At 44.1% G+C, this 24,324-nt stretch overlaps 1 protein-coding gene across 1 annotated transcript in view; it reads left to right on the plus strand.

Annotated features, from left to right (window-relative positions):
* Positions 1-6,991: 6,991 nt before the first annotated feature.
* LOC104366826 (cytochrome P450 7B1) overlaps positions 6,992-24,324 on the plus strand; it is a 129,054-nt gene continuing 111,721 nt past the window's right edge. Inside the window, exon 1 of the mRNA XM_042786107.1 lies at positions 6,992-7,230. Within this exon, the coding sequence (XP_042642041.1) occupies positions 7,136-7,230 (95 nt within the window). The 5' untranslated portion in view covers positions 6,992-7,135. The remainder of the gene's footprint in view (positions 7,231-24,324) is intronic.

The following is a 24,324-nucleotide window of genomic DNA, read 5'->3' on the forward strand; positions in this document are numbered from 1 at the left end:
ATGGCTGAGCCCCGGCCTGCCCCTGGGGAGTGGGGAGGGAAGCCTGCTTGGGCTTGCCTTGTGCGCACGGACTTTGCTTTGCCTCTTAAACTCTCTTGATCTCAACCCACCAGTTTCCTCACCTTTACCCTTCTGATTCTCTCCCCATCCCACCCTGGGGGAGTGAGCGAGTGGAGCTTAATTGCAGCCTGGGCTTAAACCATGACAAAACCTTATTTGTTAACTGCATTTCTTTTCAGTGTGAATGCGAACACACAAGCATGCATTTGGAACTTGTGTGTGTATCTACTTGTTGACATAAAAGGTGATTTGTGTTGATAATTACCCTCTGTTTTATTGTTAATTAACTTCCACGTATGCAATAACTCTTAGTGTTGCTCTTTAAAAATTCTTATGTGTTTCGACCTCTTCAGCACTGCTCCACCTTGTCCGCCTTTGCCAAGACAGACCCCAAGTTTTTGAGTGTATTACTGATTTTATTTCAGTTTAGGACACCTAGACCCCTTTTTAAAGATTTTCGTCTATTTTCATGTATCTGCCATATCTGTTTGCCCTGTTTTGCAGCCATTAGCATTCCTGACATAACTGCTTAGGCCGATACCACAGCTAGTGATTTTCTTTTGTTTGTGATCATATATTTCCTGCATTTCTCTATGTGGGATTTCAGAAATGTCTGTGGGTGGATTCCCAGTTGCACTGAAGCCAGTAGTATTACCATCCTTGATGACAAACTTGTCTGGATTTTACTGTCTCCTTTCCCACTGCTGCTACTGTCTAACCATTTGGCTTATATAATATTCTTACATCACAGTCTATCAGTACTACACTTGCTAATAGTTTTAGGATTTTTCATCTGCAATCTTCAATCTTTCATTCTTTTCACTTGGGTAACTGTGTACTCTTAATACTTTCTCTTGAACTGTTTCTGTTTGCAAATCAGATTATTTCATCCTATTGATGATTCATCTTTACAAAGGACAGGACTGTGAGAGGTGAATTTTTTACGTTCCCTTCCCATCTAGTCCTTTTTCTCCTCTCCTTCTCTCTTCCAATTTGTGGTATAGCTATGTTCAGTACCCCAGAGAAATGAAAACTGTCCAGATGTTGTTTATATACATACACCTGCCTGTTAATGAGTTAATACATGATATTTGTTTTTATAGAGTACAAACACTCTTTAGTTGCCCCAAATATTTGTTGCTAGTGAAGACTGCACTATTCCCAAGGCAAATAAAACTGAATTATTGCAATGAAAAGTAAAAAGTACATTTTGGAGGTTACAAATTCAGCTATTAGAAAGTTAGGAAATCCCAGAATTGTAGGCTTTTAATGAAAGTAAGCATGATGTAGTTCCATTTATTTTTCATCAGAACGTTGCTAAATTCTGTCTATATAATCCTGTGCAGGGAATACAGCATTCTTCAAAATTTTGTGATGTTACTCAAGGCACACAGGCAAGTACCTTACTATATTGCAAATATAAATTTTGTTTAGGATACACCAGCATTAATATTTTCACGGAGACTCATCAACAGGGAAGCTAAATGCGTTTTTTTTTTTTTTTTTTTTCATGCCGAGAGTGCTTTACCCGTTCAAAGGGCAAGTCCTGAATACACCACTGATTTTTATGTCTAGATAGCTATAGATATGTATCTCTTTTTATGGGTTTAGCACTTTGGTAAATCAGACCCAGTCTCTCAAGTTCAGAAGTTCTCAAGCCTGCAGAAAATGATGAACTACCAGACAATTAGCCTATAAGCAGCATGGTGGTATATGACTTACCACAGAAAGGGATCGAATATAACTCTCAAGGGGAGTCTCTAGTTAACTTAGCCAGGACAGCCACTGCTCTTGCAGTCATCTCCTTGTTTCACCAAGTTTCCAGCTACAACAAGAAAGAAGCAGGAGCTCTCCACTCTCTTTGCCTACTTAACTTAGAATTATCTGTAAAGTTCATTCCTAAATTACTTCTTTATAGATACGGATATATATTAAAATTTTCTTACTAAAAAGTCAGGGTGAGAATGTGAAAATTCTCCCACATGGCATCATACTAGCATTTCTCTGAACATCACCACAGCTGAAAACCTTCACGCTGTAGCACAGCTCCCTCTCATTTAACTCTCAGAATAGGTTGTCTCATTGTCCCATAGTCTGCATCTTAGACTGCCAGCCCGTTTCCCTGCACAAGCTAGTGACTCTGTGGTTTCAGGATGAGTTGAATCAACGGCTTATCTGGCGGCGTGCTATTCTTTCTTCTCCTTCAGTGAGTGAGTTTTCTGCCAGACTAGAAGGTAACCAGTTCTCACCGTGACCACATGACTGTCAGATGTAACAGAAGAGAAACGGCAGGACTGCGCAACTTGTGGCACAGAAGGCAGTACGGAGAAAGGTGACCACGTATTTTGAGGATCTTTGCAGTCGTACCATCTTAGACAGGGTAAAATTGCAGCCAGGAAGACATAGCCTCTTCTGTTGGTCCCTTCTTCATTCTCTTGCCCATCGCTTTTGTGCTTTCCCGGTGTCAATCTTTGACCCAAATCCCTTTCTTCTCTCCCACTGAGACCCAGCCTGTAAACTGTAGGAACCATCTCAGTGGTTCAGACCTCAGTCCTCTTGGCTTCTCCTCTCCCATACTGTCATTCCCACTCATTTCCAGTTCCACCTCTCTTCTTGGATTTCACCTGTGAGTCATACCACAATTCTACATCTTAATCTCTACACTGAGGCAGTGTCAGTTCTGTCACTCTCCTCCTCAAAATCTTTCCTATGCTTACTCTCCTTCTCTCCTTTCCTTTGGTTCCCAGATTTCAACTTGCTCATTCATCCCCAGTTTCCACTCATCTTTTCCTAACCCTCTTTTCTACTTCCCTCCCTATCTCCCATTCATAATCTCTTTTCCTATTCAGTTCTCCATCTCCATCAGCCAACCCCACCACCCCTTCCCCTGCAGACTTCTTAGCTTCTTTTTTTTTTTTTTTCCCTGACACGATACGAGTCCACGTGTTGGTACAAGTAACAGATACGTGTTTGGCACACCAGTCCACGTGGTAGTGGGATGTGGGACTGAGATATCTGAAGGACAGGAGCAGATGAGTGGAACTTCTCGCCCCTCTCAGCGTGAGGTCTTTTTCAGAGCCCAGGCCAGCCGGCTGTGACTGACGCAGGAGGTCACGGGAGAGACACTGCAGTGCTGCGTTACGAAAGCATTAAATGCAGATTGATCTGTTCTCAAAGGAAAGAACGCAAAGTGAGAATCAAATGTATCGGCCTTCGATCTAGTGAGTGAGACCTGAGAGGTCTGTAGCCTTTTCATCCTACGCTTAAATCACTGCACTTCCCTTTGCCTGTATTTCAGCAGGAAGGGAGACAGGGAGCAGTGAACAAAAAGGCTTTTAGTTTCATTGCCCTGAATTCAGCCTGATCTCTATTAGCTCAGAGCTTCACTTTCAGAGAAAACAGCTGCTGAGCTGAGAGCTGGAAGCAGACCCAGTTCCAGTGGCATCTTCACGGAATTCAGCTCCAAAGGTCCAGAGGGTCACAAGAGTATACAAAACCTCTCTTCTTGTGGGGGTTATAACCTAAATAAATTTGGACAGATTATCGTTGACACAGAGGTTAATTTGTTGACCCCATTTCAAAGTCTGATGCCACTGCCATTTCTCAAAATCACTAACACTGTTAGCATGGGTATTCTTCCTTAGCACTGTTCACAAAAATACATAGACTGTTTTGGTTGAAATACTTCATGCCCATTTGAACTGATGGCAAGAAGGGACTTGCAGTACTGCAACTGCAACTGTTACTGCAGAGCAAAGCTATAAGCGGTTGAAAATAGCCTTAGAATGGGTAGCGCTGGGCAACCAGAAAAACAAGGCTTGTTCCTGCTGTCGCTTATAACACATATCTTACTGGTGTTTCAGTGATGGAGAATCTGCTCTTGTCTAAGCCTGGAAGTTTAAATCCTTGTGCACATAAAAGCTACCCAGTAGAACAGGCATTTGTCCATGTGCTGCATATAGCAAAATCACAGTGATGTGTAACATACAGTACAGATTGCAGTATATACTGTTCGAAGTTTATTTTGAGTCTTCTGCATTTTCATAAGACAAAAAAATATGATCTATATCATCTTACAACATTGGCAGTATGAAACATACACACAGTATGCATTTTGAACTGTAGCATATGTACAGAATGTTCACAATTTAAACAGGAGAAATGTAACTGAGCATCTATCTATCTATCTGGGTTTACTACTGTGGTATTAGGAACCTCTCTGAAACCTTGGGTGTCTTCCAGCTGAAAAGCCCTCCAAGCTTATCTGATGAATTCTCCATCCCTCCCCCCGACACAGTATATATATCTGCAAATGCCTTCACCTCTTTCCAGCCTGCAGCTGTTTCTAGCAGCTTTCTAAGCATATGAACTGCACTTGAAGAAATTTGCCAAGGAGCCAAAACTACTGCCATGGAACAACAGCAATTATACCCCACCAGTAAGGATAACAACTGGACACAGTTGTATCCAGCTGGATAGTAACATTATCTTTTTCCAAATACAACAGCATTTGCATTCTTTCTCCTCACTTATGACCATGCTGCAGCGAGAGCTCCACAAAGACCTCATGACAGCTTGAAACTGAAAATCCCTCCAATTCCTCAGAGTCATTTTTCAACATGCGACCATACCACTCTAGGACTAGGCTTGCACCTCCTGCAAATGAAATAAATTTCCTCTTCTCTGCTACAGCTACGATAAAGGGGACAGTTCGGCCTCACCTCCTCTCCTCAGTTAGCTGAGATGCCAATATGTACAGATACATCTTTTATTATTTTTGCTGTGCATGTTACATGCAAATATCATCCAGCTCGATCTGCATCGACGTAGTTCATACTATATGTAAGACCCCAAACTTCAACAGGTTTGGGCTTCTAACTCTGTGAAATTCCTTTACTAGTTGAGGAGAAATTAATCCTCCTGAGCTTTTTAAGGGGTTGACACAGAAGAGTACAGAGCACTCTTACAGGAACTAGGACCTTTCAGGTTGTGTTCCCTGTGTTTTAAAATAAGTCTTGCTCGTGGTGTGGGGGGTTTTGGTGTGTGATGGTGTGTTTTTTCATCTGCAATTGATCTGAGACAATTACATACAAGCCGTGCAAGTTTAAAAATGTTGTTGTAACTCTTTTCATGCCCTCTGCCAGGACCACAGTGATCTTCTCAAGGTTTTAGTATTTCAAATCAGGATAAGGGATCACTCTAGCTGACATAGCTATTTAATTGTATGTGAACACTTATTTCTCATTATACTGAAGTGAAACACTAAATTGTCACAGCAGAGGTCACTTGTAAAATGAGTAATATTTTACAGTGTAATGTCTTACACTGCAATGCTTTACAGTTCTAAATTACTACTTTTCCAAGAATTAACAGGATTAGTCGCTAAGAAACCCAAGCTGGGGATTTCAAATACAGTTCCCTGCAAAAAAAACCCTACAGAGCTACAAGTAAAACATTAGTTTCTCTTATGGTTTCCCTCCGTGCCCTGTACTGCACAATAAGGGTGTCTGATTTTCTGAACTCAGGAGGGACGGCTGATGGGTTTAAGCAGTAGTGACCAGGTTCTGAGACACGTGAATGTGAAATGCATTGATCTGATTTTCTCTGATTAATACAGTGGCATTTCTGAGTATGTCACTGAAATCAGCAGGAATGTTTGAGGAAGAAGATACACAGCTGTGCCAACTGCAAACCCTCAGATGTGAGTCAGGCCCCTAGAAATTATGAGATCTGCTAAAGTCGGGAAGGCTTTTTAGCTAACTAACTGGCTTTTTTATCTGCTCAGATACATTTGGGTCTTTACAATTCAGAGAAGGCTTACAACAGGGCAATTCAGAAAACAGCGTGTTGTACAATTCGTTTCCAAGATGAAAGCAAAGTGTAAACCACCACATATTGTGAAATACGTACTTTGTAATACTGTACACAGCTGAGAATGAGTAAGGTACCTGAACTTCTGCCTGTCGTCATTCAACCAAGCTGAGACCCCAGAAACTGAAGCATCCTACTCCACCTTTCAGTGTGAATTTGCGTTAAGCGGTATCTTACATCACAGCAACGTTTCTGAGCATACCTTGGATCAAAGGGCAGCCGAGCTGCAAGGTTCTGCTGCTACCCTGGTATTCTGATAGCCCCCCACCCTGCCATGCAGTACCAAACTCTCTGGACCTCTGCCCCACTCCACCCCATCCCACTTCTTCAAGCTGGCGATCCCCCCGTTGCCTCAGGTTTTGGTTTCTCACCTTCTCCTCTCTTGCCTCTCTCTCTCACATGCCAGAGGGGCTGTGGGGAAGACTGGGAGGACTGGAGTTGGCCTCTTCTCCCACGGCGCCATGTCAAGAGCCAACCTGCACTATTGGTATCTCGTTTGTCCTACCTCAGGTTAAGTTTTATAAAGCTGTGTGTGTGTGTGTGTGTGTGTGTGTGTGTGTGTGTGTGTGTGTTGGGGGGACGGGGGGGTGTGGGTGTTGTCTTGCTTTTTAAGCATCTCGGGACACGCATCGGGTGTTTGTACCAAAACCAAGCGGAGGTCCACGGGCTGCCAGAGCCGCCACCTGCCCGAGCCCAGCACCGTCTGCACCGGGGACACACCGCCGCCCCTCCAACCACCCGACACCGGGGCTGTGGGGGGGCACCCAGCCCCTCCCGGGGCGCGGGGAGGGCTGAAGGGGATCGGAGGGAAAGGGCCGCTTTCCGGCGGGGCGGGCTGACCCCGGGACCCTCCGCACCCCCCTCCGCCGTCTCCGTCCCGGGACCTTCCCGCCGCGTCGGAGCCTTTCCCCGCAAGCTGGGGCTTCCCCCTCCGCCGCCGGGAGGCCGCGGGGGCGGGCGGGCGCGACCCTCCCCGCGCCGGGCGCTCCCCGGGGAGGAGCCGGCCGGGTCGCAGCGGGGCCCGCTCGCCAAGTCCGGCTCCGAGCAGCCAAACCCAGCCCCCTCGGGCTCGGGGTGGGCGGGGAGGGCCGGTCGGCCGGGCGCCTCTCCTGCGAGGGGTAGAGCCGGGAGGACGGGCGAAACTTTCCTCCCCGGCGGCGGCGGCGGCGGCGGCGGGGAGGCACCCGCGGCCGCCGAGGCGAGCATGGGCCCCGACGCGCTGCAGCTCGGCACCTACGGCGGGGCGGCCGCCGCCGCCCTGCTCCTCTGGGCCGTGTGCGTGCTCTGCAGGAGGAAAAGGTACCGGGCCGGGGGGGCGGCGGGGCGGCCGCCGCATTCCTTCACGGCCGCGCCGGGGGAGCGGGGCTGTGAGGCGGGAGCCGCGCGGCGCATTGGGCCGCGCTTCCCTCCGCCCCCCCGCCCCGCGCCGCGCCGGGAAGCCCTATCAGCGCGCGCCGGGCCGGGGCCGGGGCCGGTGGGGCGGCGGGACCCCGGGAGGGGGGGGGCGGGGTGGGGGGGGCAGCGGCGGGGCCCGAACGCGGGGTCGGGGGGCGGCGGCTGCTCGGTGGCGCCGCGGCCCGAGGCAACGGGGGGGGCTGCGGGCGGCGTTTGGGGTGGGGGGGTGGGGGGACTGGTCTCGCCTTTGGCGGGTGCGTGGAAATCCGTGCTGCGAAAGGAGGGGTGCGCGAGGCGCGCAGCCGGGCCCCCTGGCAGTTTGGGGGGGGGGGGTGGGCGGGTTGTGAGCGACCCGTAGGTTCGCACAAACCCCGGCTGTTGCTTGCGCGCCGTGGGCGGCGAAAGAGGCTCTGCGCGGCGTTGGGGAACCTTCCCGTGGGGTCCAAGGTGCGCGGACCTTGTCTGCTGAGCCGGCGTGGGCCGCTGCTGCCGCCGCTGCTGCCGCCGCCGCTGCCGCCGGGTTGCGGCTCCGGCCCCTCGGCTGCCGCGCCTCTGCGCGACCGGCCGCTGGCGGCCGTGTAAACCCCGCAGACTCGGGTCGTGGGCATTCCGGTGGCTTCTGCTCGCGTCTCACGCCGCGTGGCCGACAGTTTCTTTCAGCTGTCCCCTCTGAAGCTTCCCAGGGGGCACGCACGTGGTTTGGGACCCTCTCAGTAGAAGTTGCAGGGTTTTTTTTTGGGGGGGGGGGGAAAGAAGCACGGTCTGAAACTGTGTCTATTTCTGAACAACACCTGTTTCGTTATATGCTAATCCTTTCCTGAATATTTTTCACTTGTCTTGCCAGTACTTGATGCTTTTCAGTGTCTGTTCCGCAGCTGATGAATAAATGTGTGTAAAGGCTTGGTGGAGGAGGAGTGAAGAAGGGGAGGGATCAGTATTCACTGTATATGCTTATTTTTTAAAATCGCATAATGAAATGCATAGCATTAAATTTAATTCTAAATAGTAAACACTTACTTTTCCTAATCATTAGAAGTTACTTCTAGAAGGTGTAGACATACGGATGCAAAAAGAAAGTGCACTACTAGTCTCTAAAAAAAGAGTCAGAAAGTCAGTCTGGCAGTTTTCAGACCAATAACCCTAACTTTGGGGCCACCTATGGAATGAATCAAATAACAGAGAAAAACAGTGAAAATTCTTGTTTTGATCCCAGAAGGCACCTGGTCACTGACTGTAAACAGGGGTGGATTATTTCCATGATATCTGTTTTAGAACCATTATTAATGTGATTTGATTTAGCCCAGTCCATCCCGTAAGTGGAAGACGTCCCAATGTTTGGGACATTTGGAGTCCCAAACATCCCAATGTTTGACTGGAGTCATCCCATAAGACAAACTACTTGGCAGAGTAGTTTGGGATGCGGCTTCATGTTTCAGCTCAGTTTACCAAATGAATAGCTGCTGCTTAACTGGTCATTCCTCTTCCCTGTTGCTTATCAGACCCCCTGTGAGCTAGTTCTGGGAGTTAAACCGGCAAAAAGATACTTAGGTTTTTTGATAGATTCAGTTTCTTGCAAGTTTAGCTCCCGAAGGGAGGTCAGCACAGAAAAAAAAAAAAAAAAAATGGCAGCATTGAGGACATGGCAAGGCTGAATAGGATTGGGTGTCATTTTAGGGCTAGAAGCTGTTATACTGGCTCAGACATATTACAAAATTGTGCCTGTCATTACTAGAAATTCCAGTAGAATTGTAAAAGACTGCATTCTTGAAAATGGAAACAGACAGAGATCTTGCTTGTATAGTTTTCAGCCAAATGTGAGTGGTAGGGAAAAAGGATCGAAGAACTCATTTTGAGTTATTTTCATAACCTTCACGGCTGTAGAGTTTTTTAAGTCAGCTCTTTAGAGTCTATAGCAAAATTGTTTGGACATTTGTGCTACAACAGAATGATATTTTACAGGAGGCCTCAGCAAGAAGGCATACTGTCTTGCCCCAAAACCAAAACTGATGTTTGATTGTTAAACTACTTCTTTAAATGTTATTGCTGTTTCTCAAACAAGTGTACGAAGCATTAGTGTGCAAGCAACTGGAACTAAAAAGTGGAAAAACCTATCAGCCTCTGTGTAGTACAGCCCTCAGCATAAGGTGCTGGTGTAGAAGTGCTGTCCTGCTCCAGTAAAATGTGCAATTAATTAATTTATTTTTAGTGTCAAGGAAAAAAATAATTGTTGCATGGTCTTGAGAGATGCCTGGCAGCATCTTGTCTGCCTTCAGCAGCTGTTTCTGATCTGCAGGAAGAAGAGCCGTACTAAGGGTGCAGTGGATTGAAAAATGGGGATAAGGCTTAGTTCACTCTCCTCAGATTTGGTGCAAGTTTGTGATCTCCCTTTGCTTATCCAACCCGTATCTGTTTATTCACCTCCATGTGTGCTCCATGTGTCAGATTTCTTCTTTCCATTTCTTTTATTTGAACCTAACCAACCCAGCAGCAGTCAGGGCTACCCCCCTCAAGGATCCACAGAAAACACGTGGGAACCTGTTGACATAGGGGCTGTTGGCATGTTACTGCATGAATAAATGCCAAAGTCAAGGTTGTACTCCTGGTCATGGATCATACCCATTTGGACAAAAATTAAAACATTTATCTTTTTTTTTGTAGAGCTTGCCTGTGCTAGAAAAAATGTTGCTACTTCACCTATGCACAAATTTTTATAGAAATGAATTGCCCTAATGTTGGTATGCTTGTAACAGTGTGCAAACTGTGTATAAGGGGATTCTTGTGTTTAAGGTACCAAGCTAAACTTTACCAGAATAATTAAATTTAACAACCACAACAATTCGTGGGTTCCATCAGGATAGCAACAGTACTTTTTGTATACATAAATGAAGAGTTTCAGTAAGTAAATATATGCCACTAAGTGCTAACAGAGTTCAGTCAGTTTGTTTTGCTGGATGATGCCTCTGTGGTGCTCGACTGAGGCGAAGCACAACCACCCATGTGGCTGTGAGAGTTACACGGGGGTTTGTATGTCCCAGAGAACAAAACTCTCCAAATCCCTCCCTGATGTTCCTTAAGCGGGTGTTGCAGTATTTCACCTTCTGTGGTGTGAGGTGCTTCTGCTTCCCTTCCTCTCAGGCTGAATGCCCATTACTAGGAGGAAAGATTTTGTCAGGAGGGGTGTTGTATTGGCTTAATCTGCCATTGCCTTCTTCTGTAGTGCGGTTGGTGTAATCTGGCATTACAGGATTTCAGGGTGAGTTCAGTACAGGTTTTCTTATTAAAGTATTTAGGTCTACTCTTTGGAGATAGCAAAGAAAGGAAAAGGAATTTCCTTTTGTATAAATGTTTATCATTTGAGTGCTGGTGGCAGTAATAACACAAAGGAAACTAATTGGAGTCTTTGCCAGGTTTTGTGTCACAGATGGTGAATAAACAGAAGTAGAACAAAAGTTTCCTTAATCACAGAAAATTTTATTTTGAGTTAAACTTCAGTGTCAAATGAGGCTCAGTGCCTTCTGCATGTTACAGAAAGATCTCCCTCTTACTGGTTAATGAAGAAGAGCCTACCTAGGCTCTTTGCTGGGAATGTATTTTCTCCAGAGAGAGCTTCCTTTGTGCTGTCTCACAAAAGTATTTCTGCTATAGCAAAATCTGATGACTTCCTAGCCTGGAGATTGTACAGATTATTCTCTTTTGTCTTCATAAAACGTCTAAGTCAGCCTCAGCTTTATGTTTTTTTTTTGTTTGTTTGTTTTCAAACTGTTTTTCCACTAGCTGTGCACAGTCTCACCAAGCGGGAGATGCGGCGGTAGGTGAAGCCAACCCTTGTGCATCTTCCAGCAGTAATGCTGCCCAAGTCAGGGAAGGGCCCTTGAGATCAACAGGGGTTGGCTCTGGGTGACTTCTATAGGCCTGGTACTATTCCACTTTTTCTGGTTCTAATTGATGCTTATTTTTGGCTGCTAGTGTTTATTGCATGTCCGTGACTGAAAATGATCCCAAATTGTAGCCAACGGTTTGGGGACAGGGCTGGGATGCTCTCTGCCTCCCTCCTTGTGGGGCAGACGCTGTAAATCACCAGGACGAGGCTCAGTCTGACCACAAATTAAAACCACCGGCTTTGGGGAAGGGAACAGTGGAGAGAAGTGGAGCAAAGAGTGTTGTGTCTGTATTTATCCATTGAATTTGGATCCTTCTGTCCAGAGTTTTGCATCCCAAAGTTTGTGAGGTAAAAAAGATACACACCCAACCTGGGAATACTCGTGAGAGGTTTTTGTCTGCTTGGAGAGTTAACACACGTCCTATGCGAGCCATACGGATGAAGGGGTTTGTAAAAATTATTTCCTCTGCAGCTCTCTAAGTCGGTAAGGTTGGTATTTTAATTATTATGAATGGGCTTCACAGTAAAGATTGCTTTCAAGGAATGATGCAATGCACATATAGCCTGTCTGGGTTTTGCTGTACAGCAGTATAGGAATTCCCATGCTGTGTTAGATGGGGCATGTACATTCTAATATATTATTTCTGTCCGGTTTCTAATGTGTCAGAACATGGTATAAAAAACCCCACAAACAGTATAATTGTAGGTTAAAGTCAACATAGGAAGGATTACTTGATCAGTTTCTCAGAAAAGGTTTTGCTGTGGCACGAGTTAGGGATTTAAAGCCTTGTTGGAGCAAAATGTCTTTGATTTTTCTCCTTTTTTTTTTTTTTTTTATCTTTTAAAATACCTTCAATCTATACAATTGCATTCATCTGAGATACTTTTCCAAAAAAATTGCTCTCTTGAACCCAGATAGATATTGTTGAAAAGAATATAGATTTCGTCTTTGCCTTCAAGAACATCTTATCCTTCTCTGTGACAAGCTGTGAGCTTGCTAACAGCTCTCTTACCAAGCGAATTGTAGTTCACAAGATGTCATCAGCCTGTCTTTTTTACCACTTCTGCTAATTTAGGCAATATGTTAAGGTAGTTTTCTGTTGGAGGAAACATCAGGAAGGACAGATAGAAGGATACCAGAAAAATCTAGCCTCTCCCTTCTTACCTTGACTTTCTACAGAGGTCTTTTTCTCCATCCTTTTGGTTGGAGTTCTAGGGAACGCATGTTTTCATGACCTCCTTTTGTTTAATGTCATTGTCCACTCTTACTCCACTCCGAAAAGATGAGGACTGAAGACTGAAGCTGTTTAAGGCAGAAAAGTAACAGTTCTGTTTCTTAAGTAGCCTTAAAAAACCTTTCTTTCTCACCATCACACTTGAGTTTTCTGTCAACCGTTCACTGCTGTGCCAAGATGTGGTGGAAGCTTATTTCTCTGCTTGCTTCTTCTGGTAAGAGCTTAGTGAAGGTCAAATAAAACAAAGTAAGTGAAACCAGAGCCTTCTCAAGATGTACAAGACTCAGTTGACCGGCTTTTGGGTTCTCTTATAGCGCTAATAGACCTGGAGAACTGTTACATTGTGGGCCTTATATGATAGCATGTCTCAAGACAAGTTTTTCTTTCCCTTATTTTTTTTTTTTCAGTGCTGCTTCTCATCCTTCTGAAATGTAGTTTGGGTATTATGTACATCTTGGGTTCTGCTTGCTACCAAGGCTTTGAAGGTGACACTGAAGATGACACCTCTTTTAGCAGATAATGAACTTTTCCAATAATCTATGATTTACAGCATTCTTTGCTTAAGGTACACTGCCACCTAGCAACAGTTTCCCTTCCCTCCCAGTTTTCTTGACCTACTTTGTCCAGGGTTGTTCAGCTTTAGTTTGTACCTGGTCTGGTCTTGATTAGCATCCAGAATGCACCAGTAGATGCCATCCTGGTAAATATATGTGTATGGAGGGTGGAGGTATTTTCAGTGCCAATAAGAACTGCTAGCTTCAGGTTTTTCACTAAAATACAATGGTTTTTACTTTTACGGTGGTTTTTCCTTCCAGTGTTTTTGTGAAAAATGCCTGTAATTTTTTTTTATTTATTTTTTTTTTTCCTTGAAGTGCTTGGTTTTGCTTTCTTATGTTCATTATTCTTTAGAGGAAATAAAGGGCGAGAATTAAAGGGAATTGCTTGCAGCTCTTTTTATTATTTCAGTGCAACATGAAGCAAGGAACATTCATCTAGAGCACTGTACCCAAATGCACATAGCTTACAGAAAGTACTGAACGGTTAACCCCTCTGCTCCTCCTCCAAGCTGATAGTCCTAAAGGTAGGAATGGGGAAAACCCAAGCAAATACAGACTGCTTCAGAAATTAGATTCATGCTTACTACTATATTTAGAGGGGGAAAGCACACTAGTTGGCAAATCTTAGCTGAACCGTTACATATAAAGGCTGGTGTGAAGGAAGACGCAAAGGGGAAGATCTTAATCCTGGTATCCTGTTACAGGAGATATTCACTAATTCTCCTTTAAGCATGATGGTGAAATTTGCCACCTGAGGTGTTTTAATGGTTGGTGATACAACTGGAGAGCTACATTGTCAGGTGGCTGTGGGACAGCCTGGAGTGCCGACCCACAGAGGTCCCTGGGCCGCCGACTCCCCCAGCGAGGAGCGACTTCTGGGGGGATGCAGGGCCTTGGGTGCTTCCCAAGCTTGCAGTCTTGCCTGGGGACTCTGCCTCAGTTCACCCACTGTAAATTGGAGGTCAGCGTGGTCTCTTCCTGATTTACAGATAACGCAGCCAAATGCTTCGCAGGGCACTCTGGTAGTTGCCAGAGAAGATGAAAAAAATTCTTCCATGGTATAACCACTCAGCATGTGCTGAGGAGCTGTTGCCTGCCCGTTCCCTTTCTCCTGTATGCTGAAGCACAAGATCTAGTTACTGTTTTAAGCCAGAACTGCCACATTTTATCGCAATATTCATCTAAGCTGTTGGATCATGTCAGCCGCTTCAGTGTTTTGCTCAGTTATGAGAATTACAATCCCATATAAAATTGTTTTGGATTTTTTCAGTCAAGTATTTTGATTAAGAAGTTGGGCAGAGCTTGTTTTGGTATAGTAATGTAACTGTTCTCGGTACTCCATCTAGTCACTTATTTAACTTAGTGCATAGTAATGCCAGGGAGTGGGGGAAATATAGAAGTTAAAAGAAACAGCATAAGTGCAATGTTAATACACTATATGAAGTTATGGAAAATCTCACAGTTAAGTTGGCAGTCTTATTCTCTTTTATCCAAGTTTTATAAAGCTACTTGGTAGTGGAGCCAGGGTTGGAACTCATTCTCCTGACTTCTAGTTTTGTGCTTTAACTTGCTGCCTTTCCTTTCCAACATACTTACCATATATGACATTATAGCTGTCTGGTAAACTAACTTTTTCAACCATGAGGCAGATTTTGAATTCTGATTTAAAACTTCAGTAGTGTTCCTTTTCTTTCCCCACCATTTACTGATCCTTCTACAAGATGCGTGTAGGTTTTTAGGCTAATATCCATTTGCACGCCGTCTGGGAGAATTTTGGCTGACTGAGAGTCCCATAAAACAAAAGTTTCCTCTTTACAAACCACATGGAGCTTGGCTGTAGATATTCAGTTCCTTTCTCCACAAACTGTTTTTAATGGTGCCAGATTCTTCTGTTTCTTCTCCTTGTTTGGCACATGTCAGGAAAAAAAATCTTGGCTCTCGTATAGAACATATCTTGTTTCCTCTTAACTGCTCGTACTTTCTATTCGTAATTCAAATCAGCAGAAAAATGCTATGGTTGTGCTTCTTGTGATTTAATCTTGTAGTTTCCTAAGCAATATTACAATGTGCTTAAAAAAATAATGCTCTCTCATACTGTAGGCCTGGTGGTAGGAGGTTCTAGCTGAATGCCATGGATGGGTCCCTGTTGAGTTGGGGGAATATTGCATGGTCCTGACGGGGTGGCTTGCTCAAGCCCTGTGGAGGCAAATGAAGGAAGAACGGACGAGCAAAATGAAGCTAAAATGTGCCGTTAGAAGAATGTCCTCTCCATCACACAGCTGTCCCTTTCTGACGCTGCAGTGAAAACCTAGACTGCGACGTTGCCTGTGGCAGGCTCACGTTCCTAATGGGAAGTTGAAAAAGCATCTCCTTCCTGGTCCACGACATCCCACAGACCTGTCAGAGAGCCTGTGCATGTTCGTCACAAGCTACTCGCGTTGCTTGCTGACAGCCCCACTCTGCACCCATGGCGTTGTCGTTTGTATGACTCAATCTGCTACTGATGGCTAAGACAGAGTGCAGCACTGCTAAGTGTGGTTCCCTATCTGAATACTTGTGGCTCCCCAGAAAAAAAAAAAAAAAGAGCAAATTGCTTGCTGGGCTGCGGTTTCCTCATCCCAGTTCCTTCCTTCTCAGGAGACCTGTCCCCAGATTTTTCCTGAGTGGTCATTAAAAATTCTTATGTCATTTGCCTCCCTAGAAAGGTTGGAAGAAATGTGAAATTTTTGAATGATATGTTGAACAAATGATCATAGAAGACTGCTGCATTTTCATTACATTTTAAAATGATGTAGTATTTACCAAAAAAGGATGGTCTCTCTTCAACTCTTTGTAAGAATGCAGAAGTTTTGCGACTATTAGCTCTGACAGTAATTACTTTGAAAAAACAAAGTCAAAAAGAACCTGTATATTCCTTAACAAGAGAAACTACTGCTGTTAAAGCACAGTAGACAGAATTGATGGAGGATTGGTGATTAAAATTAAGTTCTGGAGAAGTCAGTATTTCAGTCGTCTTAGACTCTTTCATTCTTTTTGTATGCCTGCCAGCAGAAGGATGGATTTGCCCCTTTGTCACAGCGTAATGCTGTAGTCTCAGAAGGCTTCAGAGAGATGGTCTCCAGCTTTCTGATAGGGCCCCAAGGAAAATCAAAGTTTTTTCAGATATTCTCATTTAATCTGGTTAACAAAAGCTTACTGAAGGAAGGACAATTGATGGTATCTCCTCCGACAGAATCTGAGCACCTTCTATTACTGGTGCGCTCAACTGATGCTGCCATAGCATTTGGTCATCTCTTCCCTAGCTAGGAAGTACTGCTCCATGTTTTCCTCTTCAGTGCTGGCGTGGTTTTTTAGGTTATGATAGCTCCTCTTCAGAGCTTCTGGTGTGTGATAGATCATAGCCTTACTAATTCTCTCCAGCTGGTTTTTCAGCATGAGAAGCTTTGGGAGTCATGTTTGGGAAGCTTCTCTGAAAATGGCTCAGACAGTGGATTGACGACAAGGTACAATTTTTTTCCTTCAGTTGTTCAAGAATTGATTCTGTTATATTTACTCATTTTAGGCTTGTACTTCATTAAGGCAGAAAAAGCCTCCCTGGGAGATTTACTTTTGTTTTGATAGGTACCAGTATTTGTAAAATGTTTCCAGTGAACTATGCGTTTCGTCCTTACTCCTTCTGAAAACTTCAGTTATTCTGCTGGATGGGATTTTTTCAAATTTTTAAAAGATTTTCAGATTAGGTTAGTTTTCAGTGTGATAACTGTTTTGCTTAAATAGCAAATTTCCAAGCCCTACAGCTGAGGGCGAGGCATGTTGCCAGAGCTCACACTGCATTGCTCGTGCGCAATTCCCGTTTAAAAAAGGAGCAGCTGTGTAGCTGTATGAGAAGTGAAAATGTCTCTCAGTTCAGGAGTCATCCAAGAACCAGTTGTAAAACATGATGAACCTGCAGAATTGATACTCGGGCAAAACGGGGAGGAAAAATGAAAGTACTAGGAGGGCAGGCTTGTACATGGTGCTCTTTTCAACCCTAAATACATGCCTGAAAGATTCTGATTCAACAGCAGTAGGCCTTAAATGTGTGTATCGGATGACGAAATTAAGCTTATAGTGCATGACAGTACACAAAAGATGTTCGGGCTTTTCATAACAGTTGCCGTCAGGGCATACGTGCCTGATGGAGATTCATTTCCAGTCCCTGGAACAAGTGCAACAAGCTGGGTTCAGAGCCTGAGCTCCTTCTGAGGACCAAATGAGGGAAATTTGAAGTTTGTGTCCTAGCAGCTTGCAAGTAATATCTTTTAAAGCCAGGTTAAATTATCTGTGGCTGCTAAGGAGCGACACAGAATTGTTCACAGCAGGACTGAAGAGGTTCCTCATGTATGTCAGTGTTCAGTGGCTTGGGAAACAGCTGCTTGCGCAATGTCTGGTTTGTGGTTGAACAGACAGCTGAATTTCTGGCATTGCTGCTTTAAGATACAAAAATGATAATTAAGCTTCAAAGAAATCTTGCATATGTGAATGAGTCAATTTTTTTTTTCTGTAAGCTGTTTAGTTTCTTACATCCTATATAGTGAAAACGCTGCTAGATCCTACTTGATATTACCACATTATGAGTGAAGGGATTTTTTTAATAAGCTGTGGACTTCCTCAGATAGAACCACATCAGCTGTAGCAAATTTAGAGCCTTAAAAACCTGTTGTTATGAAGACTTTAAAATAAAACTGTGCGTGCCGCTCCTACTGGCTCTGCAGTGGTAATAAGCTAAAATAGACAATGCTGAGATCTGTTGGGCTCAAAAGAAAGTTCAGGCTTCCTGGCTTTATGATCTCATTTGCAGAAGTAGAGCATACCTTCGTGTTTTGCCCTCAGGAACAGATGTCCAATAAAGCACAGTTGTTGTGACCCATCCAGTCTTATCTCCTGCATAGTCTAGGCCATTGCAGTGTCTCCTACATCAGCTGCAATAAACAGTGCTTGAACACAACTGTGCTTGAACTTGTGCATGGAAAGATATCCTGCCTTTGGTTTATTTTTTCCTTTGAGTGATAAGTAGTCCAGTGCTTATCCCGTAGGTTCTTACTATTCTGTCTTGACTTTAAGAAAGGGGGGTGAATTTAGTGTTATTAGTGGATGAATATGTCCTTTTAAACATTGAAAAGATTTAATTAAAAAAGATGAAAGATAGCCCAAGATGGCATCTAAAACTAACAAACATGGCCATCTCCTGTTCAAAGTATTGAATACTGCTGTTGCAAATAAATACCCGCTTAAAGGTGCAGGCAATCTCATCTGATACATCTTTATTTGTGCCTTGATGACAAGTTAGTATGGACTGAAGCAACTTGCTGTCTATTGTTTCTTGACATCCCATGAACATTTGGATGGACCAGTCATAGAATACAAGGTTGGGACAGGCCTCAAGGATCATCTGGTCCAACCTGTCTTAGCAAAAGCACAGTCTAGACAAGATGGCCCAGCACCCTGTCCAGATGAATCTTAACTACCCAATGTTGGGGAATCCACCCCTTCCCTGGAGAGATTATTCCAGCATCTGGTTATTCTAATTGTGAAAAATCTTCCTCTTGTGTCCAATTGGAATCTCCCCAGGATTAACTTGTACCAATTAGCTCTCGTCTTTTCCATGTGACTCCTTGTAAAAAGGGAGACTCCATTTTCTGTGTAACCACCCTTTAAATACTGGAACATGGTGATAAGATCTCCCCTACGCCTTCTCTTCTTAAGGCTGAACAAACCCAGTTCTCTCAGCCTTTCCCCATGTGGCAGGCTTCCCAGTCCTTTGGTCATCTTTGTGGCCCTCTTCTGGACCCTCTCCAGCCTTTCCACGTCGTTTTTGTATAGCGGGGACCAAAACTGGACACAGGATTCCAGGTGTGGCCTGCCAGGCACTGAGTAGAGAGGGATAATGACGTCTTTGTCTCTGCTGGTGACGCCCTTGCTGATGCAGCCCAGCACCCTGTTGGCTCTCCTTGCCGCCGCAGCACACTGCTCACGCGTATTGAGCTCGTTGTCCACCAGGACCCCCAGGTCCCTTTCCCCAGAGCCGCTCCCCAGCCTGTGCTGCACTCCTGGATTATGTTTTCCCAGGTGCAAGACCCTACACTTGTCCTTGTTGGACTTCATAAGGTTCTTGTTAGCCCACTCTTCCAGCCTACACAGGTCTTCCTGCAGGGTGGCTCTCTCTTCCCAAGTGTCTGCGGACTTCATCAGGGTGTGCTTGATCCCATCATCCAGATCGCTTACGAAGTTACTGAACAACATTGGGCCCAATGTCAGTCCCTGGGGGGCCCCACTTGTGACACAAGTTTCCAGTTTGAAAAAGAGCCATTTCCCACCGCCCTCTGGGTGCGCCCTGGCAGCCAGTTCCCCACCCACCACACGGACCACTTGTCCAGACCGTAACGCATCAGGTTCTCTAGGAGAAAGTTGTGGGGAACCATGAAAAAAGCCTTGGAGAAATCCAGGTAGGCAATGTCCACTGCTCACCCCACACCAACTGAGCAGGTTACTTTGTCATAGAAGGCGATGGGGTTTGTCAAGTATGATTTGCCTTTAGTAAATCCATGTTGGCTTTTCCCAATCACGTGCTTCATTTGACTTGTCATAGCCCCCAGGAAGATTCGCTCCATAACTTTCCCAGGAGTTGAAGTTAAGACTGATGGGCCTACAGTGTTCTGGATCCATCTTTAAGCTCTTGTAAATGGGGGTGACATGTAATGTCTGCTGCTGCTCTGTAGTCTCTGCGTTGCATGCTTGCTTGTTTGTTTTGCGGAAAAGGAGACGAGCAGCCAGTTTCTTTAACCAAGGCTATAAAAAACAGATAATTCAGATGGGACCAGATGAACCAATGCTTCATGTTTTTTTCACTTAGACATTAAAAAAATCTTGTTTGTTTTGTTTTGCACACTATTTCAGTGTATCTTGTTATTAATAATACCTCTCAGACTGTTGTTTAGGAGCCAGGAATATGTGTGATCTCATGCCTCCAAATTGTGTTGGAATTCCAGAGTTCCAGTTCCAGATTCAAGTGCACTATATAAAATAGAAATGTGAGGGATGAAGCAACTGAAACTGTAGTGATAAGGTTCATTTAATCAAAATGAAAGCCCAGGAAGATTTTTCTTGTAATTGTTTTCGGCATAAATATAATGTGCTGATTTGGAACGTCAGATGGTTTCTATCATCAGACCATGTGAAAAAAAAAAAAAACCAAACCCCAGTATGCTTATAGTTGTAACTTTGTAAGTAATTGGTGGTGTTAGGAATGTCCAGTAGAGACATGGTTTTGATTCCTCTGTCACTGAATTGAAGACTTCACACCTGGCTCAGTTTTCAGTGTAAGACTGCAGCCTTGGAGACGGCAGGGTTATGGAAATCCCTGTGTGGGCTATGATGATGGTGACTTCCAAAGTGAAGGCTTTCCTAGGATTCCCATGTGTGCAGGTCATCTCCATCCCTCATAGCTTTTCTCAGTGTGCAAGACACAAGGCTCTGGGCGACAAAATCCCTGCTGTTATCACCCATGACCATTTGTACCTCTGGTATCCTATTTAGTCCCAGTCACACTGATCAGTTATAACTACACGTTCAGCCCTGCTGTGTCAGATGCTTCTTTTTACTTTTTGTGGCAAATACCAACTCATCTCCTTAAAGGTTGCAAGGTACCGAAGTCTTTCGTGCTCAGTTAATTTGTCAAGATTGTGGAAGGGAAAGATCAGTTAATTGTCTGCCGAAGTATGAATTTTACTGCAAGTCAGTACAGAATATGGACATCTCTTTCATTTTCCAAGCTTGGACTGGTCAAAGCAGCCTCAATAAACATGACTTTGCATGCTAAATTTTTCAACACTGCTCTATATATGGAAAGTAATCAGCACAGTTGGACTCTGTAATATAAATTAGGTCCTTGGGCTCTACTGCAATTCTGCTGATAATCATTATAACCTGACTGCAGAGTTTGGCTGGTGGGCAATGCTAGATTTATGTCAGTAAAGGATAAAGTCTGTATTTATCACTTTTTTGCTCTTTCAGCAGGCTTTGTATTTTGTATCATCCTTTTTTTCCACTAGGTATTAGGGTGCTTTTTTTTTTTTTTCCTGATTTCTCAATTCAGTTTTTTACTGTTCACAAAATTCACTGTGCTCTGTAGCAACTGTCCTCATAAATTCCCATTGCTCTGCTCAGGGGCTAAGCTAGGCTAATGAGACCCTTCTTTGTTTCATTTGAGTGAGTTTTGCTAATTGCTTTTATCACACTGAAACCTGTAAGGGGATTTCCATAGACAAAATGACAATAAAAAAGTGAAGCGCTTTTGCTGGTAAGTCACCTGGCAATTCTGCCTGGATCCTCAACATAGCTGTCAGCAGATGTGGGTGGCTCCTTAACGTCCAGTGCCTCTAATTGACCTTTATTTCCCCTCTGTTGTCCTTGTGTGGGGTTTATTTCTCAGTTGATGGGATGAAACCCAAAAGAAAGGTTGTGATGGAGTGTGTCTCCAGTCAGCAGTAGGCAGAATGAAAGAGCAAATAGGACGATCAGCACGCAGCAGGAAGATAAATTTCATCCTGCTTCCTGCTCTGTCCTGTGGTTGTGGCTGATCCCTCCCCATCCCACTCCATCCTTGTACCACCAGTTCCTTACAGCTCAGTTCATGACAGGATCCTGCCACTTCTGCAGACCTAAGGGGCAGGGACTTCAACACTTCATCCTTCTCAAAGGCTCATGCTCCCTGAGTTACCCATTTGTATCCATCTTCTTCCCCAAGTCTTGCTGAGTAAACTGATCATCAACCTAAGCACTCACCTGCCCCAGGATTATATTATTATTTTCAGCGTGGGGATAGTATTGGGTTTTATGATTTTTGCTAAGAAAATATGCTTGAATGAATTTCAAGCCCCAGGGATAAGATTGGCAGCTGTTAGTGGAACATACCTGGGAGTGGACAGCCTCCATGAGTCCCAGGTAGACCTGTGCTCTGGCTTTTGAAGAAAATTTACATTGAATCCTGATGGAGTTTATTGAACCATTACATTTGTAATTATTGGTGCTTATGAATTTCACAAGGTTTATGTTAAATCAAGATATATTGGGATTTTTTCTTGTCTATCTTGAAACTTTGCCCTTGAGCTACGCCGTAGTCCCTTTTTACCTTTGACTTGGTCAGGAGTAGCTTGAAAGCTTCTTGCCTTTCCTGCAACACCTGCCTTCTGCAGGATTCCTTCAGTCACCCAGGGAAAGGATTAGAGCTGTCACTATTCTCTTCATTTATATAATTCTGTCATTGCCCTGACACCAGCATAATCTTCTTGACTGGCTGATCAAACGCATTTTCAACAGTTTTAGACAGAGTAAAAAATTAGTGCATTTAAGTCTTCCTTGATTTTTTCGGGCAGTTTCTCTGTCATTCAGTCTAGCATTTTCTTTATCTCAAGTTCCTTTGTTTTTTACTGTGCTTATCTTCTTCCCTATAAAATATCTACTACAGCTGGTGTTTTATAACCGTTAGGCCTCTAATTCTCCTAATCTCATGTTAACGCAGTTAACAAGTGATAACAGACCCTTATCAGACTTCGTATTATTGCAGTGTTCAACATGACTTTTTGACCTTACATTAGACATTTGAGGTTTTCCAGTAATTTCAGCAAGCCCAGGATTTTACTTTAGGTAGTTGCTCACAGAATGGAGCTTCTGTGGTGGCTACAGCTTTAACATAGAGCCAAATGAAATAATCTCTTCTGTAAGTGGTGCATGCAGATTTAGCATTTTTGTGGTTCATAACACATCAGTCACAACTGAAATACTTTTGCAGTAAGAAAAACTGTTCAAAATCACCGCAAATGCTGCTGCTGTGGGATTTTGAAAAGGGGACAGAGCTGTGGTGTATGGTCCTTGCTTCTACCAAGAAATGTCTTTGGTTTTTGTAACAGAGGAACGTTTTCATTTTTACTTTGCAGAGTGAAAATACACAGTAGCTAATGATGCTTTTGGGATAGTCACAGTCACTGAATTTCTCAGTGACATTTTAAACACCAGCGAAGTTTTTCTGACCCAGCCACCTGAGATGGGGTTGTGATTTGTCCCTCTTCTCACCTCCAGAGCTGTTCCTGCAGAAGCCCTCTGGCAGCAGCGGTAGTAGTTGGGGGGCAAGGAGGGCTGCTGTGGTAGCTTTTTCTGGTTGAGGAGCCGGTTTCATCTGTCTGAGGCGTGTTTGCTCGCATGGCATTTACTGACAAGTAGAGCAGACCAAGCCATTGGGGAAGGAGTAGAAATCTTTATGCTGAAGACAGGCAGCCTGACCACGCATGAGTTCTTTGCTTCTGCTGGACCTTGCTGTCACCATCTCGCCGTCTTTACATGGTGACTTACCTCACCGTGTAAAGGATAATACTTGCAGATCTAGTTGGGGTTCATAAGAGCTCTCTCATGTTCTGATTCAGTGAACTGCTTAACCAATGGCTTCCTTTTAAGCCTTTGAATAGCTTCTGATTTTAGTGGGAGTTGAGCTTTCAAGTGGAGGAGAAGATCGAGTTTTTTGACAGATCAGCACTTTCTTTCTGAGGCAAATGTGAATTTCTGGTTTGATGGTATGATAGAGAATATACAGTGGTATTTCCTTGTCTTAGTGCTACTAATTCCAGAGGGAAAAAATGTGGTACTGATTTTATGCTTTGAACAGAATTTCAAAGCTCAGTTTTGATGCAGTTAAAATGCCTTTATTCACTGATTCTCAAAGAGTTTACAGTTCAGTATTTGGAATGCAATTTTAATTGTCTAGAAGTTTGTGGAGGACAAGACGGCTTCTTGTTGGTAACTGAGGTTACTTAAAAATAGAACTTTCACTTCCATCTGCATACCCATGCTCGTTGAGAGCTTAAAAGGCTGGGGCTGATGCTGTGTTTCCGTTCACATGCAGTATTACATATATTTGAATTGTATGGACTGCATGGAAGTATCCTGGCCACATGGCCTTGATCATGAGGCAATCTTTTTTTCTTGTTCTTAGCACTGTAAAGCAGTGCCTTGTCTCTCAAACTCTTTTCTGTGTCTGTAATGCTAGGAGCTGCGTGTGGCTGGCCAGAACTGCCACGCTCATGGTCCTCTGTTAAACCCACCCCTTCTTTTTCTTTCCATAACTGGCACGCTTGTGCTTAACCACATCTGCTGACAAGTCTGATCCGGTGTTTCCCAGTGGGATACTAACCTTTTAAAAGCAATCTGAAGCTTATTCTCCTTTCATAAAAAAGATGGGGAGGTATAATTCTATTGACTTACACAGAACAAAAGTACTCTCTTTCAGTGATTGGGA

This window comes from Tyto alba, unplaced genomic scaffold (assembly GCF_018691265.1).
Source record: "Tyto alba isolate M040663 unplaced genomic scaffold, T.alba_DEE_v4.0 Super-Scaffold_9, whole genome shotgun sequence".
NCBI lineage: Eukaryota > Metazoa > Chordata > Aves > Strigiformes > Tytonidae > Tyto > Tyto alba.